The 17,388-nt window shown below is 33.7% G+C and overlaps 1 protein-coding gene and 1 pseudogene across 1 annotated transcript in view; one reads left to right on the plus strand and one right to left on the minus strand.

Annotated features, from left to right (window-relative positions):
• The window catches only part of CNTN5 (contactin 5), a 603,313-nt gene that overhangs the window by 84,623 nt on the left and 501,302 nt on the right, over window positions 1–17,388 (minus strand). Inside the window, exon 15 of the mRNA XM_035009452.1 lies at window positions 5,733–5,891. Within this exon, the coding sequence (XP_034865343.1) occupies window positions 5,733–5,891 (159 nt within the window). The remainder of the gene's footprint in view (window positions 1–5,732; window positions 5,892–17,388) is intronic.
• On the plus strand, window positions 13,214–13,311 carry LOC118013573 (annotated as a pseudogene).

Below are 17,388 nucleotides of genomic sequence, written 5' to 3' on the forward strand. Positions count from 1 at the left end.
CCTTCAAAGACATATCTAGAAAAATGTTGCTGTGGCTGATGTCAAAGAAATGACCTCTTATGTTTTCTTTTAGGAATTTTATGGTTTCAGGTCTCATATGTAGGTCTTTAATCTATTTTGAGTTTATTTTTGTGTATGGTATAAGAAAGTAGTCCAGTTTTATTCTTTTGTATATAGCTGCCCAGTTTTCCCAGCACCACTTAATTGAAGAGACTGTCTTTTCTCTATTGTATATTCTTGCCTCCTTTGTTATAGATTAATTGACTATATATGTGTGGGCTCTCTATTCTGTTTGATTGATCTATGTGTCTATTTATATGCCAGTACCATAATGTTTTGATTACTATAGCTTTGTAGTATATCTTGAAATCTGGGAATGTGATACCTCCAGCTTTGTTCTTTTTTCTCAGGATTGCTTTGGCTATTCAGGGTCTTTTCTTGTTCCATACAAATTTTAGTATTATTTGTTCTTTTTCTGTGAAATATGCTATTGGTATTCTGATAGGGATTACCTGAAGTCTGTAGATTGCTTTGGATACTATGGACATTTTAACAATATCTGTTCTTCCAATCCATGAGCACAGAATATCTTTTTATTTATTTGTGTTATTTTAATTTCTTTCATCAATGTTTTATAGTTTGCAAAGTATAGATCTTTCACCTCCTTGGATAACTTTATTCCTAGGTATTTTATTATTTTTGGTGCAACCATAAATGGAATTGTTTTCTTAATTTCTCTTTCTGTTACTTCATTACTATAATACAGAAATGCAACAGATTTCTGTATATTAATTTTGTGTCCTGTGACTTTACTGAATTAATTTATGGTTCTAGTGTTTTTTTTGTGGAGTCTTTAGGATTTTCTCTATATAGTATCATGTTGTCTGCAAATAGTGAGTTTTACTTCTTTCTTACCTATTTGGTTGGATTTTATTAATTTTTCTTGTCTGCCATGGCTAGGAATTCCAATATTATGATAAATAAAAGGGGTGAAAGTGGACATCCTTATCTTGGTTCCTGATCTTAGAGGAAAGTCTCCCAGTTTTTGCCATTAAGTATGATGTTAGTTGTGGGTTTTTCATACATGGGCTTTATTGTGTTGAGGTGTGTACTTTCTATACCTATTTTATCGTGTTTTTATCATGAATGGATGTTGTACTTTGTCAAAAGCTTTTTCTGCATCTATTGAGATGATCATAGGATTTTTATCATTTCTCTTGTTAAAGAGGTATATCACATTGCTTGATTTGCAAATATTGAACCACCTTGCATCTCTAGAATAAATCCCACTTCATTGTGGCAAATGACCTATTCTGTCTTGAACCCATTCTGGTGATATCTTAGTTCTTATTATTTTACTGAAACTATTATTGTCAAGGTAGCCAATGACCTCTATGTTGCTAATATTGAAGATTAATTCTCAATTCTCATCATACTTCATATGTCAGTAGAATTTGACACAGTTGATTACTTCCTCTTCTGTGATGAATTTTATTCTTTTGTCTTCTAGGATATTATATTGTCTTGGCTTTCCTTTTTGACTAAATGGCTAGTTTTCCTTTGCATCTTTTTTTTTTTTTTTACCCTCTTCTCCATAATTTCTTACTATTGAAATTCTCTAGGCTCAATTTTCATACTCCTCTCTTCTTTATATCGTGTTCATATCCTTGGAGATGACATGCAATCTTATGGTTTTAAATGAAATTTATATGCCAATAACTTTCCAATTTATATCTTTATTCTAAACTTCTCTCTTAAACTCCATCTCCATATATACAGTTGCCTATCTGTTATCCTTCGGGGCCTCATCTCCAAATACAGTTACACTGGGGGTTATATCTTCAACATATAAACTTTGGAGGGGGGCACAATTCAGTCCATATCAGGCAGGTTACAATTTTAATAGAGTGGTCAGGATAAGTCTCAGTAGGAAGGCACATTTAAGTGGAATTTTAAAGGAGATGTGGATTTTAGTTATTCCAATATCTAGGGGAAACCTTGTCAGATAAAAGGAACAACTAGTGCAAAGGTATTAGAAACATTATATGTAGGAGCATTAGAAGATCACTGAGTCAGGAGCAAAGTGAGCTTCAGGGAGAATGGTAGAAGATGAGTTTGGAGAGAGATTGTAGGACAAAGTCATATAGGAGTTGGGCTTTCATCCTGAGAGAAATGGAGAGACATTGGAAGATTGTGTCTGTCTTATTTTTTAATACATTAGTTCCAACTATGTTGAAAATAGGAAGTAATTAACATTTAATGAAGTCATGAGGGTGGGGTTCTTATCTGATAGAATTAGTGTCCTTATAAGAAGAGATACCAGAGCATTCACTTCCACTTACTCTGCCTTGTGAGGACACAGTGAGAGGGGCTGTAGCTGCAAGCCAGGAGGAAAGTTCTCACCAGGAATTAAATCAAATTGGCTGGCACCTAGATCTTGGAATCCCAAGTCTCTAGAACTATGAGAAGAAGAATTTCTCTTATTTAAGCCACCAAGTTTATAGTTTTGTAATGGCAGCCTGAGCAGACTAATACACTACCTCTACCATAATACTTCTGATTCTCCTTACAGTATTTCTTTAATTTTTTTCATTCACTAACTTCTAAGATACTATATAATTAATTGACTTGTTTATTATTTTCTCTGTTAATTGTTTGTCCTCACCTGTGAGAATACAATCTCCACAAGGGTAAAGATTTTTGTTTTGTTTTGTTCACCCATATATCCTAAATGCCTAGAATACTACCTGGAAGGTGTTTGACAAATTTATACTGAATGAATGAAAGAGGAGTTCAAATTGCCAGGTGTGATAAAAATTGGTACAGTTAATTTCTGTTTTAACCTTGATGTAATTATTTCAGGCTTAACATTAAAAAAAAAATATGAAACCTAAAAAATCCTTTCTCCCAAGGATACATATCTTAGTAATAACTGTAGGCTTTAAAGTCTTTCTCTGTCACCCTATATTCTCTCCCCATACTTAAATCTAATCCCTCTTTAAAAATAAAAATGAAAATATTTACAAATTCTAAATTCCTTGCTACTTGTAAGTACTATAAAACAATTATAAAAAGCATATATTGAAGGTATTAATATTTTTGATGAAATAACATGCAATATGAAATGTTAAAAATAAACTTTTTAAAATAAAATTAGTATTTGATTTCAAATGCAATATCATAGAGATAAAAGATAGTGGAAAATGTATACTAAAATAAGTATTTTTAAAGCCTTGCAGGTATCTTTTTATAAAGAAGGTTTTTTTTTTTTCTCGAAGTATGGGGATAAGTTGGTTTCAAAGAAAACATTCTTCAGTGAGAACACACTGTGACTAAAAATAGTGGAGGACCCCATATTGATTCAGGGAAAGAAACCTGTTAGGATGCTTTTTCTTGTAGAAGAATTACATCCTGGAATTTAATTAAATAATTAAATGTAAACTAAAGAAGCCTGTCTTGTTGACAAATTTAATCAACCAATCAATCCGTGGAAAATATATCCACAGAGAGAAGACATCTCCACAGAAAGAGTAGTTAAGAAACATGTTTGAATTAAGTAAATAATGACCAGTCAATTTTATGATTATAGGTGATTAGATTATTCCTAAGCAGACAAAATAAGATACTAAGTCAGCTAATAGTATTCAATAATACAAAGATTAAAGTCAAGTTTCCAAGTCAAAAGCAATTTGTTTGAACAGAAAATGGGTCTGTCAGTGAAATTATCTATTTCTTACGGCTCTTTTTCATACTTTCTTCAAAATGAATAAATTAGTCACATTCACAGTCATCTGATTTGAGTCTGAGTTTTGAATAGGCAATATTGATGTTAATTCCAGGTGTCATTAGCTAGAAGGTCCAGATGCAACTCATCACCTTATTTGTCAAAAATAAGTAATTCACTGTTTTTTTTTTTTTCCTATTTATGGTGGTATATATTGCATTAACTTTATCAGAGAGTTCAAACCCCAAACCATTTTTTTTCTTTCTAATAGACATTTCTGCATTAGAGCTTACCTCTAATGAAATTGATTTATGGGGCGCCTGGGTGGCTCAGTTGGTTAAGCGACTGCCTTCAGCTCAGGTCATGATCCTGGAGTCCCTGGATCGAGTCCCGCATTGGGCTCCCTGCTCGGCGGGGAGCCTGCTTCTGCCACTCACCCTCCCCCCTCTCATGTGCTCTCTCTCTCTCATTCTCTCTGTCTCAAATAAATAAAAATTAAAAAAAAAAATCTTAAAAAAAAAAGAAATTGATTTAGATGAAGAACAACTATGAAAACAAAATGCCCACTGCCCCAGGGGAGCTGTTGTGGCTCTAGAGGGACTTCTTTCCTTATCACAGGCACAAAAAAGTTGTGGTCAGATTTAGCCAGGGGCAAAAACTGTTTAAAACTGTTACTTTAGAGCAGGCAAAAGTTGAGTACAGCTCCTTGGCACGCTTGCCGACAGGATGGCATGCTAGACTGAGAAACGAGTGATTTCATTAGATACTATCAAGGGCAAATAAAATTGATCACTAAAGAAACATATTTCTCAGAAATATATATTTCCTTATAAATACAATAAAGCATAGATTCCTTAATAAGTACCTGTTGAACTGAATTTAAAAAGAACTCTCAACTTAAAAATGTTCCAGCATTCAAATTAAATTAGAAAAATGAGAATACAACTTTATAGTAGGGACTTCTAAAACAAATAATCCCCCCAAAATAATACTTAGTCTAAATGTCTAAGCCCTACACACACACACACACACACACACACACAATCTCTCATTTTTCCTTGCTACAGTTTACATATGTATATATGTACACACACATACGTACACATTTATCTTTCTATCAAACAACAAAAAGTAGAAACAGGTGAACCCAGACATGCGAGAAATCAAGCTATAAGAGTAACTAGGAAATTATGGTTGTAATAGGAGGAAGATTAGATGTCCTGGATTGCCATGCCATGTGTTAAGGTAAGAAGGACAAGAATATGGGATGAGTGAGGAAACATATGTATGTATTGCAATGTGCCCACAAGGAAAAATGTCCCAAGAATTATGGGCACTGTGGCTAGAGCGGGTATGTAGCATTAGCCGCAGGCAGGAAAATGGGCTTGGTGAGCGCACTACACCAGATCTAAAGGTGAATCCATTTCCTGGCTACAAAGGTTTGGGCTGTCACACAAAGGAAAAGATAAAAGCACTGGGGCAGATATAAGTATTCTTGAATAAACCCGTTTATGTGACTTGACTTTGTGATCTTTCCAGAATTATCTATTGAACTTAGAGATTCCCTCAATTTCTTGGATCTGCAGGGGTATCACATGGAGCCAGAAATGAGGCTAATACCCACAATTATATATATTACAAATTAATATGTATACACATATAGTACACTATAGAGACAGAGAGTGTGAGCACATGGAAGGGGCAGAGTAAGGAGAGAGAGAATCTTAAGCAGGCTCCACACCCATGCAGAGCCGCCTAGCGCTCTATTTCATGACCCTGAGATCATGACCTGAGCCTGAAATCAAGAGCGGGTTGCTTAACTGACTGAGCCACCCAGGCACCCAGAAAGCAAGATAGCTTTATAAAAAGAGGCAAACAATGGTTAGTATTGTAATAAATAACAAAGTTTCCAGAATCCAAAATGATCCTACTAAGATTGCTAGCAAATACAGCTCATGACATAGGAAGCTGTTCTGGTTGCCTCTGATGTTGCGTTAGAACCTCTTACTTGTTTTTACTGTTTGCCAGCCCAGGGAGAATGGGCTTCGAGCCTGCAGGTTGTAGGAGGAGATTGGGCTGTGGTTGTCAGCTGCAGGACTCCAGGAGAGTGTGGCTGTGCTTTCGGTGATTTCCTCAACAATCACTACCCCTGGTGGTCCTGGGGGACCTATAGGCAAAAGGGAATGGATAAAGTTAAGTACAAGCCACGATGAGGAGCCATGAGAAATTGTATTTCCAATAAAGATACAATCAAACTATCTAACCATCTTAATGAAATATATATTTAGTAATGGAAATTGACGGTAGAAAGAGATGGGATGCAAGGCAGTTTCCATGATTTCTGCTGGTAACTTAATTATAGATTTGATTTTTTTCCTAACATTTTGTGCTTGGAGGCAATTACCAATTAGCATTATATTTTATAGGAAAAGAAAAATATAATTAGAAACATACACAAGAATATGAATTAAATATCAACTATGACTGTTGACATCAACCACAGTTTACAGAAGCAACAATAGAGAGTGATAGGCAATGGTATCAGTAACAAAGAAAGATCCCATCATTACTAAAAAGGTATAGGCTTATGGGCCTAATTTTTATGTTCAGGAAACCTGCAGTGTACAAATACTGTGATGTGACTATCAAGTAGCTTAAACTTTAGCAGGGGAAATATGAAGAGCTCTGAAATAATGATAGTTCAGGCCAAGGAAGGGTATATTCTAGAAGGGAAGCATGGAAAAATTTTGTGGGGCATTAAAAGAAGGTGTGATTTTGATGATGATGATGATGATGATGATGATGATAATGGTGATGATTTTTGGTGGGAGTGGGAGAGTGGGAAATAGAGATTATTTTCCTTATGCTCATGAAAAACTGGTATAGAATAGAGATAATCAATCTATGAGCATATAGACTCTAGCTTCAAGAAACAACTGTGATCTGATAGAGAAATATACTTTTGTATTATCACTCCTAAAATAGTGATATCTAATAGCATTTAAAGATATGTAGAGTGTTTACATTTTAGAGGCTGGAAAGCATGCCAATTTTCTTATTAACATTCTTCTATTCTCTAATATAGACAATTCAGGCTGCAAGGATGCTTTTATTTTCAATGAAAACAAACAAACACAAAACCCTCTTAAGTATTTTCAGTTATTTTCTGAATTAGTCCTACCAGCACCATTCTGGCTTCACTTGAGTCCCTAATCCACCTTGATTGTCATTCACACCATTTGCATCTTTGGTGACAAACCAAACCAATCTATAAGTTCTTAAATCTGAATGGACTGAGTTAACTACTTTCTCTGGCTCTGGTCCTGGCTTTCTAGTCTAACTTTGCTGAGTCAGATTTGGTGATTACAAAGTCTGATCAAGAGGGGCTGAGCTAGACTATAAGGGGCTAAGAAATGGTGGAGTACTGGAGAAATGGAGGCAGTTAGTAAAGACCTGTGGGTAGAGAATTTCAACAGGGAAAGAATAGGGAGATGGAAAAATAATTTTAAAAGCCTCATGAAGCAAATGACATTTTTAGGAAAGGAGAAGTGAACATTTTTATCAATTGAGTCCATTCAGATTTAGGAATTTTTAAATTTGGTTTGGCTTATCATCAAAGATGCCAATGGTGTGAATGGCCATGGTGTCAAGGTTGACTAGGGAGTCAAGCAAAACCAGAAAGGTGCTGATAAGCTAGAATAAAAGAAAGGAATCAAGGAAAGCATGATGAGAAGATATAAGAATTGGAACTTGTGAAGAGAAAATTCCAGAGTTTGTGATTTAAATGTAGGGTACTTTTGGGTGAGAATTTGTGTTTATTTGGAGTGAAGTGGGGAATATGATTAAGGTTGACAAGGTCAAGGACTTATGGAAGAATATGTTTGATTTGTCATCAATATGAATGTTTAAAGCATTAAAACAGTAGCTAAGGATGAGGCGAGGTAAATAAATGAGATCCAGGGGATTAAGAAGATGTCTAACAAGTTGTTAGACTGTGGTGACACAAATATAAAGAGCAACTATAATGCTGATAACATAAATAATGAGAATATTAACTGTAATAATATTACTAATAATTACCAAATCCTCACTTTACTGTGTTAAGGCCCTGTATTAAGGATTTTGCAAACAATAACTTGTTCATTTATTTCTATGTCACTGTGAGGCTGACATTATTCTCCTTATTTCATAGAGGACATAATGGAATATCAGAGATTGATTAGTCAATAAATAATAAATAAGTCAATAACCTTATTATATGTTAGGTGTTATAGTAGGCAGTGGGTATCAGGGAATGCATTCTTCTGCAAAGATGTTTTTTGCCCAAGTCATTCTACTAGTGAATGGTATAGCTAAGATTTGAATTTGAATCTGGTTGTAAAGCCTGATTTGTCCAAAGAAGCAAGGAGTACACAGGTCCTTCCTTCCTCCTTTCATTGTTAATCTAGAAAGTAGTTTTAATTGAAGGAATGAAAGGAAGAAAAAGTGTGGGTTAAGGAAAGGCACATTTAAATTATATGTTAAAGATAAAGATGGCATTTGAAGAAAGCATTTAGGACTTTGTGTCAACATGTATATAAGATGGACACCATCACTCCTTCCTCCCTGTACATGCAGGCCCTTCCCTCATTGAAAGGTAGAGCCTCTTCTTTCATCTCCTTGAGTCTGGGCTGGCCTGTCACTATCTGACCCAAAAGACAATGGTAGAAGTGACACTGCATGACTTTTGAGGATCGTTAAAATGCTATGAAAAGAAGACTTAGAATTTTGCTAATGCATTCAAATAAGAATAGTTATTAACATAACTCATTTATTAAGCTCTTCTATATTGTACCCTTTATTCTGTTCCATTCCATCTCTTCTATTTATTTACCTCTTCAAAAAGCATTAACAACCACCTATGTGTGAGACATGATAGGAAATGTAGTGGAAAATAACTATTTGTTAAAATAATTTGCCTTATGAGTATTAATGGTCTAGAAAATGTTAAAATTAGTTTTCTTAAAGAAAGGTGTACTTCTTTTAACAATGAGTAATAATGACTGAATTTTTAAAAAAACTTCAGCCCAGAACAAAAAGGAATTTACAACATAATTAATAAATATCCAAGTATTTTTTTCTATATATGGCTATTTTCTCAAGTATAGTCCTTAGCAAAATAATCAGTGAGAGTGAACAAGATTTATGTATCCAGGACACTGACTGTGGCCGTGCAATTATTCATAATTATAAACCACTGTAAATAAGTAATTGTCCAATAATCATGTAATGTTTAAATCATAAAAATTTATGATAAAATATTAGGCAGCCATTAAACTGACTAATATTTAGGGTTATCTACTATGTGCAAAATGTTCACAATATAAAAAGTGAAAAAATTAGAATTCAAAATTATATGTAAATATATATGTACAGTTACTTCCCAAATACATAAAGGAAAGACCAGAAAGAAATGCATTGAAGTATACATGGTGGTTATTATTGCTTGGAAATGAGGTTGTAGATGATTTAAATTTTATTCTTGACTTGTTTGGATTTTCCAATTCTGCACAATAAGCATCTAAAATTATTTTTAAAGTTATTATTTTAAAGAAAGCCTCCATATTGTATGTATGTACTATTGTAAGCATATTCTGTTTAACCAAACATTTACTGGAGGCTTATTATGCATAAAGCAATGTGCTGAATGGTGAGAGATGAGTGGTGGAAATGATTTATAGGAGAACAAGATAGGGTTCCAGCTCCAGATGTGTTAAAATCTTGTGGCAGAGACAGATCTTTTACAAAAAACAAATACCAGGTAATGATAATGTTATGTTTAAGTTTTTGGGGAGTATATTTTACATCTCATTATAGCTCTTGTTAAGTTGGCTATAATCATTTTTCTATAATTTCCATTTGTCTGAATATTCAATATAGTACTTGGCATATATTAGGCCCTCAATAAATATTTGTAGGAGAGACGAAAGAAAGAAGGGATAAGAAGGAAAAAAGAAGGTAAGAAAGGACAGAAGAGTTGTTTTGAATTTGGCATATTGTGCAACAATTAACAAGTAAAAGGATGTTTTAAAATAAAGTAATTGTCATATAAGACAAAGTTCCAAAATAACTTCTTTTTTTTAAATTAAAATACGTTTGAAAATAAAAATATATTTAACAGTTTTTTTCAGTCAAGTTGAGTAGGATGGTAATAAAATTGACAGAATAGCTGCATGAATGAAGCAAATAAGTCTTTTCATATGATTTAATAAATTATTAAAGCCTGGGACAGATAATTTTTCTAAATCCTTATAAATCCAAAGATTTTTATGAATATATTATTGTAAAAATATTCTGAAAAATTAATGATGTGATTTACCTTTTAAGACAGATTAAATATGATTTTCAACCATAATAAAAGTGAAAATGAGATTTATGGTTATTTTATTAATATTGGCTTTTAATGCTCACTTATAGAGAAATATACATTTTTTGAGATTATATACTGAATGCTGGCTATAATTATCTTCCTGTCTATATTTAGAAGTGAATTACATTAATATTATATTAATACAATCAATACCTTTGTTTTGAAGGCCTGTTAATAATGGTCATATTTTTGCCATTTTTTGCCTTTTTAAAAAATCAGGAAGTAAATTCTCTCTTTAAAGGCTATAGCTAATTTACATTAGATATCTTTGAAAATAGATTAATGAGAGATAAGTATCTCATAGATGACAAATGTGTGATAGTAGCTAGTGTCTGAATATTATACAGATGCCTCTCATTTAGCAGAAATCTATATTAACTTTATACTTAGCTGTAATGATTCAGTATCAGATGGGAAGCAATCTGGAAAGTCCTCCTTGGAACCTCCTCACCCCACAACAGTGCCATTATATAGAGTCACTAAAATAAATATTTTGTTTGAAAATAAGTAATTTAGAAAAATGGACACAGTCTCTTCATTTCTTCTTGGTGAGGACTGCTGAGCAAATGACAAAGCACAAAGGCCCCTGGCAGAAGCCATGTTCTCATGAATTTAATTTACTCTTAATCAAGGGCCCTTAGGATTGCTATTAGATTGCTATCAGATCAACTCATTTTGTTGACCTAATGTTCAGTTAGAAAATTTTCTTCTCTTGAGAAGACATTGACTTTTAAAACTGAAAAGCAAATAAAATATATGTCTCTTTGTAACCTCTAAAGCTGTTATTGTTAGGCTGGGGACATGAAACAAGGATCTACGACTTCATGTGATAGTTAAGCAATGTTATAGAACCTTGGAATTTTTAAATTAACAGCAGTCATCTAGTCCAACCATGTTATTTTTCAGATGAGGAAGGTGTACTTGAAACAGGAAAACAAAACAAAACAAAACAAAAACAAAAAACAAAAAAACAAAAGAGTCCCCCTGCTTTGGGGGAAAAAGTGTTGAAACAGGTTTTGGCTTTAGTCTTGACAGCCAGTGGAGTGATAGTTCCTGTTCAAAGCAAATTATAACAAACTAATGTGGTAATAAATAGGAAATTGTATACTGACTTCTTGTGAAATCATTACCTATTCTCCTTGTAGAAAACAACTGGTGGAGCCAACCAGTTCTTGTCGTGTGATTGTCCAACCTGTCTTGAAGAAAAATTCTTTAAAAATCCTCTTAATACTGCAGCTGGCTCCCCATGCCAACCAATTGTTCTGGCCCTGTCTCACCTAGATAGCATCACTTTTTCTGCCTGAATCTGACATCTACTAATTCAACAAAAAACCCTATTGTTACATGTTATTTTTTACATTTTATATAGATTCTCATTGTTTTTACTTAATTTGATTCTGGGGACTTTCTTGTAATTTTTTTTTCATTCAGAGGTTTTTCAATTAGCAATAATCGTGCCTCAAGTGAAAATTAAACTTGTTGGGACTTAAAACATTAAGCAGGTCTTACATTGTTTAAAACTAAAATAAAAAAAAATTGATACCAAGTATGCCATGGTATCTTAAATTGGTTCTATTTTTAATCCCATAAATATTGCTTGGGGACGAATGCCTCTTACTTCTAAACACATATAGGACCATGCTGCAGAAAAAGACAACCATTCATGGAAACAAAGTCCTGAACATGCCTTTCTAATCAAGTAAGGATGAGATTTAGCTACTGTCTAAAAGATTAGATTAATGCAGAGAAATAAACTCAATAACTCAGGCCACAAAGAGTAAATTAAAAAAAAATTAAAAGTTATTTATTTATTTTGGGGGAAGGGGCAGAGGGAAAGAATCTCAAGCAGACTCCCCACTGGGCACAGAAGCCGACACAGGGCTTCATTTCAGGATCCTGAGATCATGACCTGAGCCAAAAACAAGAGCTAGACAATTAACTGACTGAGCCACCCAGGTGCCCCTGGGATATTTTTAATTTTTACCGTATAGTTTAATTACATGTAATAAACCATTCAGTACAAAGGACCATTTTACATAGACCCAATTTAAAAGCCAATATATAAATAATAACAAAACTTTTCATTAAAAAGTAATAGTTTAATCCTCTTAACAAAATGGGTTTAGAGGGAATATACCTCAATATAACAAAGGCCATAAATGAAAAACCCACAGCTAACACCATACTCAATGGTGAAAAACTGAAAGCTTTAGCTCATAGGAACAAGATAAGAATGTCCAATCTCACTACTTTTATTCAACATGGTACTGGAAGTCCTAGCCATAGCAATCAGACAACAAAAAGAAATAAAATGCATCCATATTCATGAAGAAGTTAAACTGTCACTATTTGTAGATGACATAACACTATTCATAAAACTCTGAAGACTCCACGAAAAAACTATTAGAATAAATGAATTCAGTAAAGTTGCAAGATACATAATTATACCCAGAAATCTGTTGAATTTCTATACACTAATAATGAAGTTGCAGAAAGAGAAAATAAGAAAACAATCCCATTTACACTGCACACAAAAGAATAAAATACCTAGGAATAAAGTTAACCAAGGAAATGAATGAATGACCTATACCCTGAAAACTATAAAACATTGATGAAAGAAATAGAAGATAACAAAGACAAATGGAAAGATATACATGCTCATGGATTGAAAGAATTAATATTGTTAAAATGTCCAAACTACTCAAAGCAATCTATATATTCAACATAATCTCTATCAAAATACCAATAGCATTTTTCACAGAACTAGAACAAATAATACTAAAATTTCTAGAAAACCCCAAAAGACCCCAAATAGCAAAAGCAATCTTGAGAAAGAACAAAGCTGGAGGTATCACATTCTCAGATTTTGATATCCTACAATGCTGTAGTAATCAAACAGTATGGTATTGGCACAAAAACAGATACATAGATCAATGGAAGAGAATAGGGAGTCCAAAAACAAACCCATATCTATATAGCCAATTAATTTATAGCAAGAATATACAATGGAGAAAAGACAATCTTTTCAATAAATGGTACTGGGAAAACTAGACAATCATATGCAAAACAATGAAACTGGTGTTCCCTTTGGCAGCATATACTAAAGCTGGAATGATACAGAGAAGATTAGCATGGCCCCTGTGCAAGTCATTTATGCAAATTCTTGAAGTATTTTATTAAAGAAAAAGAATGAAATTGCACAACCTTCTTAGGCTATATACAGAAATAAACTCAAAATGAATTAAAGAACTCAATGTGAGGCCTGAAACCATAAACTCCTGGAAGATAACATAGGAAGTAATTTCTTTGACATCAACCATAACAACATGTTTCCAAATATGTCTCCTAAGGCAAGGAAAACAGCAGACACCAAAATAAAAAGCTTTTGCATAGCAAAGGAAACCATCAACAAAACAGAAAAGCAATCTATTGAATGAGAGAAAATATTTGCAAATGATATAGTCAATAAAGGGTTAATATCCAAAATATATAAAGAATTTACACAATTCAACACCTTAAAAATAATAATCTGATCAAAAATGGGCAGAGGCCTTGAATAGACATTTTTCCAAAGAAGATATACAAATGACCAACAGATTCATGAAAAGATGTTGAACATCACTAATCATCAGGGAAATGCAAATAAAAATGCAAATCACCTTACACCCGTCAGAATGGCTAAAATAAAAAAGATAAGAAAAAAAAGTGTTGGTGAGGATGTGGAGAAACAGGAACCCTCTTGCAAATCGGGAATGCAAATTGGTGCAGCCACTGTGGAAAAAAGTACGGAGATTCCTCAAAATATTAAAAATAGAAATACCATATGATCCAGTAATTCCAGCACTGAATACTTACCCAAAGAAAATGATAACACTAATTCAAAAAGGTATATGCACCCCTATGTTTATTGCAGCATTGTTTACAATAGCCAAGATATGGTAGCCACCCAAGAGTTTGTCAGTAGATGAAAGGATAAAGAATATGTGATACACACACACACACACACACACACAGAAATATTACTCAGCCATGAGAGAGGATGAGATCTTGCCATTTGCTACAGCATGGATAGGCCTAAAGGTTATTATGCTAAGTGAAATAAGTCAGACAGGGAAGTCAAGTACCATATGATTTCACTTATATGTGGAATATAAAAACAAAAACAAATGAATAAAGAAATAAAAGCAGAATCAGACCTATAAATACAGAGAAATGATGGTTGAAGGAAGAGGTGGGGGCATGGATAAAATGGGTGAAGGGGAGTGGGAGATACAGACTTCCAGTTATGGAATGAATAGGTAATGGGAATAAAAGGTATAGTATAGGGAATATAGTCAATGGTGTTGAAATAGCATTGTGTGATGACAGATGTAGCTATACTTCTGGTGACCATAGCATAACATATAAACTTGTTGAATCAGTCTGTTGTACACTTGTAACTAATGTAACATTGTGTTTCAACTGAACTCAGATAAAAAAAATAATAAAAAATAAATTTAGCCTGGTGATGGGTACTAAAGAGGGCACGTACTGAATGGAGCACTGGGTGTTATACGCAATGAATCATGGAACACTACATCAAAAACTAATTATGTAACGTATGGTGATTAACATAACATAATAAAATAAAAATAAGTAAATAAATAAGTTTTTAAAAGTAATAGTCAATAACATGAATAGATTTTCTGTAGCACATCGCATATCCATACCTATTGATAACTAGTTGCTGAGGTGTTCATCTTTAGAATAGAATTATGAAGACTTATGGAATGCCCTATTTAGGAAGTATGATTTTATTGATATTATATTTTTATACAAGAAAATGTGTCCTGAAATGCTCTTGACGTACTGGGATGGCAACATCCAACTTCATATAGTATTGCATCTTTCCTTATTTTTTCCTCAGATACTTCCTTACCATCATTACATTCTTCGTGACAACTAGAGGGTGTTCTTAGACTTCTTTAATATTTATTAAACTAATTTAAGTGACCCTTTCCTACTGTTCTCAGTCTTATGAGAATAACCAACTCTATTTTTACCAGGGGTGGATAAAGATGGAAATGAATGATAAATAGTTCTAATTATTTTTTTTCAAAAGCAGCTTTGTTCTCAATTAATTGGTAAAGCTCACCATTTATTCTATCTACCCTTCTCCTTATTATTATTATCTTTATTATCTGTCATGTATGTAATGAGTCCCTCAGTGTGAAATTTTTGTATCTCCTCATTTTGACCATTTAACACATAGTTAGTCTTCAAATTTCAAATCTCTGCTCAAGTTTCACTTTTTTTACTCAATAGCTACTAAATTTCAATTTCTGTGACCTAGAGTCTCAGAATTGTATTTTGTATAAAATGCCTAGGAAATTTTTATTTCAAGAAAAATTGATCTAAAGAAAAGATATTTGGATAAAGAGTCTGAAGAATCTTATTCCAATTCTGAAAATTTATGTAAGAGCTCTGTATAAGTTTCTGAAACTTGGGCAAATTTCTGAGCCTCATTAAGCATCAATTTCCTTACATTTTATAAAGGGGATGATAGTATCAATCTTATCATTATTGTAAGGACTGCATAGGGTAATGTAAGTAAAAATTACTTTGTGAATAGCTATACTAGCCTGGTTGGACCTCTCAATAGCTTGGTAATTTTGACAATGTCATATGATCTCACTATGCTTCATTTTTTACCAGTAAAAATCAGAACCTATGCACCACATTTGGTTCTAGCAAAATAAAAGGATAGGTGTGAAAAAATTTGAAAAAAAAGTACTCTTATTGGCAGATTCAACAAGCAATAGCTTCTGGGGAGCTTATAATGTAAAATGGGGAAAAAATGCTGAAATGATGACTCAATGCCTACCTATCAAGTAGAAGGCATTGTGCTAAATGTTATGAACTTTCTCTCTAATCTTTACAGTAAATCAGGTATTAACACGTCCTTTCCACAAATGAGAAGGCTTAGTCTCAGAAAGTTAAAGTGACTGATTCAAGGTCAACAACACCCCAATAATGGACCTAGGGTTCAATTCTGATTCTTAATTTCATATATATCAGAGATTTATTTTTTTTTAATTTTTTTTAAAGATTTTATTTATTTATTTGACAGAGAGAGACACAGCGAGAGAGGGAACACAAGCAGGGGGAGTGGGAGAGGGAGAAGCAGGCTCCCCGCAGAGCAGGGAGCCCAATGCGGGGCTCGATCCCAGGACCCTGGGATCATGACCTGAGCTGAAGGCAGTTGCTTAACCGACTGAGCCACCCAGGTGCCCTATATCAGAGATTTAACTCTGTCCTATTTATTACTACTCAAAACTGCTTCACATAATTCAGCATAGACATAGAAAATGTAAATTTCAGAGCATTAAAAATAATTATGAGCAGAGGCAAACTTTTATTGATTGAAAATGAATTTGGAGGTAGAAATGTAGGATAGAAATGAAGTGGCTCACTCCCTAATATTCACTCCACCTGTCGCAGTGTGGTGTAGGGAATTAACCCCCATTCTATGGGTGGCCCTGATTAGTTTATGCCTATTTTGGCAATCTCACCTGCCCCTGTCATGATTGGTTCAGGATGCTAGGTCTAAGCCAGTCAGATTATGGCAATCTTCTTATGTTGGATGCTGGTTCATGGTCTAGACTGGCAAAACCAGATGAAGGGATGGACACTTGTAAAGATATGTTAGTTCTTTCTCCTGTCGTATGGCAACAAGAAAGCACTTAGCCTATACTATTCTTGGCAGTCAGCCTATGACTACCGTGAGCTTTAGGGTAAGGCCAACATTGTAGACAACAGTGTAGAGATAGAATCAACCTGAGTCTTTGGAAAAAAACTTGAGACACTGGATCAATCAATTTAAAAATCTGCTTTAGCTTCCTGTCATGAGCCAATAAATTTCCTTACTGTTTCAGCCAATTTGAGTTAGTTTTCATATTACTTGCAACTGCAAACATCCTAAGAGACAAAGGATAACTGAAACTCCCTTGGTTTGTGAAAGATTAACACTGGAATACTTCTTTACCTATGCAAAGACTGGTTATATTAGCATAAATACTTGAAAAGAGGATCTTCAACAATATCTAATTATCAAATAAACCCCTTGGAGTTGGAAAAAAACAAGTCAATTGGGAAAACTGACAGAATAGCTGGCCAACTAGAAGCAAACAGCCAGATAGGCAAACACATAATGCAAAGAAATTATTAAAGTGATTTAAAATTTTACCGGTAGGATAACAGAATGATCACTTTTGGA

Source organism: Mirounga leonina, unplaced genomic scaffold, assembly GCF_011800145.1.
Source record: "Mirounga leonina isolate KUSES-001 unplaced genomic scaffold, KU_Mleo_1.0 Mir_153, whole genome shotgun sequence".
Lineage (NCBI taxonomy): Eukaryota > Metazoa > Chordata > Mammalia > Carnivora > Phocidae > Mirounga > Mirounga leonina.